General features: G+C 32.9%; 1 protein-coding gene across 4 annotated transcripts; it reads left to right on the top strand.

Moving 5' to 3' along the window:
- Positions 1 to 1518: 1518 nt before the first annotated feature.
- On the top strand, positions 1519 to 3874 carry LOC145116093 (replication factor C subunit 1-like). Of its 4 annotated transcripts, none has more exons than XM_079052449.1 (5): positions 1519 to 1747; positions 1967 to 2071; positions 3165 to 3237; positions 3317 to 3415; positions 3482 to 3874. In XM_079052449.1, exons 2-5 carry the CDS (start codon positions 2049 to 2051, stop codon positions 3629 to 3631), a joined length of 345 nt encoding a protein of 114 aa, XP_078908575.1. In that variant the 5' UTR covers positions 1519 to 1747; positions 1967 to 2048; the 3' UTR covers positions 3632 to 3874. The 4 variants fall into 4 exon arrangements, with proteins under 4 accessions (XP_078908575.1, XP_078908576.1, XP_078908577.1 ...); XM_079052450.1 differs by having other exon boundaries at positions 1520 to 1747; positions 3323 to 3415; XM_079052451.1 differs by lacking the exon at positions 1967 to 2071 and having other exon boundaries at positions 1520 to 1747.
- The last annotated feature ends 272 nt before the right edge of the window (positions 3875 to 4146 follow it).

A 4146-nucleotide genomic window follows, 5' to 3' on the forward strand; every position in this document is an offset into this window, starting at 1 on the left:
CATTCCAACTAGCTCATCTTTGAAGAAAAAGGACAAAAACCTAGATCACTCCAGATGACGAACAAACGTAGAGCTACTACAGAGAATAAGACTAGTATGTGAAGAGGGAATGATAGAATGGACATATTCTCTCTTCAACTTCCATTTTATATGACGGGTCATACAGTCGGTGCAAGTCCGATGCGAACCCGGTGAACCTGACCCAATTAAGATATGCGCTTCTTTTATCATTCAGGCAAACCAAACGTACCTCCTCCACTTTTAGAATCTATACTTCAGTCCCTTGAAGCTTGATACGTCATAGCCTTTATCTTTCATAGCCTTTATCTTTCATAGCCTTTACAGTCTATGCCCCTCTCTTGCAATAAGCGAACTAAGTTAATACTAATGTCTCTCAGTGTTTATCTTGTATCAATATTATTCTCAAACATTATTCAACATTATATAATTACCCTTAAACATCCTAAGCGTTCATGTTTTTCGACAATATATTGTTATATGGTATGAGTATATATTTAATAATGCTCGCATTCGATACAATTATATATATATATATATATATATATATATATATATATATATATATATATATAGGGCTAGGTTATAATGTGGATGAACAATTATTGTGCGGACGTGTGGACAGTGCTATTCTATGAGAATTACTAAAATAATAAGTTGTTTAGTAATGTCAATACGTTCAACCTCACACAATTATTGTCATTTCCAGTCATTCTCACTAATTCTTATTCATTTTTGTTCTCACTCATCGTTTTTCACTCATTTTCATTCTTATAGAATACGACTCAATAAACATTCTGATAGAATGAGAATAATAATATAAAAAATTGTATAATAACCTTATAGACGATTTAATTTGTGAGAAAGCGTGATAATGACAATAGTTATGTAAGATTAAACGTATTCACATTATCAAACAACATATTTTTTTGTCATTCTCACAGAATAACATTCTCCATACACTCACACAATAGATGTCAATCCACATTTGAACATAGCCCTATATATATATATATATATATATATATATATATATATATATATATATATATATATATATATATATATATATATATCGGTACTAACTTAAAAAAAATCCTACTATTTCTATAAATAGATCCAATAAAATACTCCCTCCGTCCCAAAATTATAGTCCATCTTTTCATTTTGGTTTGTCCCAAAATAATAATCCACTTCTAAAAATAAATAAGATTTTTACCAAAATACCCCCTCATTATTAGTTAACCAACTAAGCATTTAATGGAACATTAAATGCAAAGTAAGGACAAAACTGTCATTTTATTAAATAAAGTTAGTGGTAATGAATGTTTTTCTTAATATGTGTGTTTTTTTGTCTGTGGACAATAATATTGGGACGGAGGGAGTAATAATATTTTTTTAAGACGTTCAACTCTCTAAACGTAAAGTACAACTAATCATGAATAAAATAATATTATAATTTGAATGAGATTTTTACTCGGTCTCACATTGTTAATCAAAGCCTGATATCTCGGTCCTCCCCATCTCCATATTTTGAGCTCTAGCTCTCAACGCCTTTCTCCGTATATTCATCTTCCTCCCACCCTGACTTTCACTCTCCCTTTCTTCTCTCTACAAACCCTAAGTTGCCGCCACCACCACCACCACCACCATCGATCACCTCATCCGCCACCACCATCACGGCTTACCGCAGTCGCCCACCTCACTACCGCTGTCAATATGCTTCATGGTAGGTTCTTCTTCGATCTCCGATATGCACTTTACCACCATCAAACACACTTTTCTTGTAAGTGGGTTAGACATGTTCTAAATTTATGACGTCAATCGAACAAAATCGTATGAGTATGAGGTGTGACAGTTCGGCCACGACTCAATTCAGGGTTCCTCCAAGTGTAAATTCATTTCCCATTTTTTGCATTAGGTGAATAAGTGACCGTATTTCCTGCAGGAAATTTACCAATTCTTTCGTCGAACTTGTTCTTTTGGGAATCGTGTTGAAGATCTTCCTCATCGTTCTACCTTCGACAATCATGGTGATTTCTATCCAGAGAGGGTGTGGAACTCGATAATTCCCTAATCTATCTTTTCGTATTACCACTCATTTCCCACTTTTCTTGTTAGCGTTATCTAAATTCTAAATTGATGTTTATGGTTATTAGGTCTTAAGAGTTTACCTTTTTACCTAAATCAAAAGTATTCATTTTTTAAATTACTTTACCTTCTCAAGTTATTTCAATTTGGGGCATATCCCTTTTGAAAATCGATGTTGACAGATGTTGTACCCAAGTTAGGACCAATATAACATCCTTTGGTCTGTTTCTGCTGACTCTTATTAACCCTTATCCAATCCTGAGCCGGCTTTGACTTTTAATTACAATTTTGAGTACATTTGAGTGTTTGACACTATATATTGCATACTTTGAGAGGCTCAGGTAATATCATTTTTTCTTTTATTGCATTATTTTTTTTCCTCATTCTTTCGTTAACATGTGTCACTTTATGGGTTTTAGGGTTAAAATGGTGTTAAAACTAGATTGAAATATATTAAAATACAATGCTATAGTAACAGAATCAATGTAAGATGCTAGAATAAACACATAAATAAAAGTACATAGCTATTTCTTTTATTTATACCCTAAATTAAGAATGTCTGTATGTGCTGAAGAGGTTTTGACTTTGAGTATGCTATAGGTTGACATGTTGGGATATATAACAAGTGCATTCAGATCACTGGGAATAGCTAGAATTACATGGGTACTATAGTTGTCAACTATAAAGAAGAAATAGCAGTCAATGCATGGAAATGTAAAAATAAAAAATCAAAATTGCTCCTGTGTCATTAAAAGAAAACTTAAGTTTACTTGGTTCCAACAAAAGAAGAAAGAAGACAAAATATTGAAAAGTGTCTTCCCTGAAAAATCTATCGGTTACTTTGACGATTCCGGTAACTGGATTATAGAGAAATAGGTGAAATACCTTTATTTTGGGTGAAGAACACGTTAGAAGAAAGTAAAATCTGGTGTTTTTCTCAATATCACCATCTTCCTTAACGCCATCACAATCGGCCATACCGCTCTCTCTTTTTCTTTCTACGATTGTGAAGTGTAATCAGTTTGATGAATAAATATTTTGGTCAACTGGTGTAGGTCGACCCTCTGTCTCGATTATTTGTCTCTTGTACTTAAGCACATGACTGATCCATTAAAGACATTGCCAAAGGTATAAGTGATTTTTTTTTTAAAAAGTGTTATGCCAAAGGTACAAGTATCTCTTCTAATTCAATGTTGTTTTGGATAAGTGGCAGGGTGAAGGTTTTGAAAAGGTTGTGGAGTTTATGGATGCATACTCTATTAGTCAGGAGGATTTTGAGTCACTGATGCTCATGTCCAAGTTTCAGGTAAATAACAAGTTGTGTTTTTTATTCACTTGGGTTATAAATTTATAATTATTATTATATGTGTAGGGGATGCCTAATTTACCTGAGGGTGTGCAGCCTACTGTGAAATTTGCACTTACAATGGCGTATAATAAAGGAAGCAAGACACGAGTGATACGAACAACATATTTGATCACACTTCCAGGCATTAAATCTTTTTTACAGGATGACCTATGAATTGTAAAAATGGAATATCTACATATGATTTATGATAATATTAATAAATAATCTCACTGCAGTTATTTTATCATTAATTTTCATGTATGTATTTGTTGTTATTTAAAAAATGTCATTACGAATGGTTGAAAATGGTTAACTTGGCGGAACATTATATGAGGCTGCACAATGTACTGTAACAGAAGTTGTATTTGACTCTTTGAGACTGGCCAAAAGAAGTTCGACTGTATTTCTTTTGCTCTATGGTTTGTGTTTGCTAGGACCTTTCTTGAATTCCATGTTTTTGGATTTGATAATCTTTTGTTATCGAGCACAAAAATTGTTAATAGGGTAAAGACTTTGTTTGTGGCTGATGAAGCTCACAGGTGGTAAATTGTTTATGTTGGGGACACAAATACATTTTTGCCCATGTTAATATTCTGTACGTTTGAGTCTTTCTGGATTGATAGAACTAAAGCATGATCATTTATAACTTTGGAGGATTGAAAGTTTGGATAAACAAATCTAGCATTTAG

The sequence above is a fragment of the Lactuca virosa genome, chromosome 5 (genome assembly GCF_052849685.1).
Source record: "Lactuca virosa cultivar CGN04683 chromosome 5, Lactuca_virosa_CGN04683_v6, whole genome shotgun sequence".
Classification (NCBI taxonomy): Eukaryota; Viridiplantae; Streptophyta; class Magnoliopsida; order Asterales; family Asteraceae; genus Lactuca; species Lactuca virosa.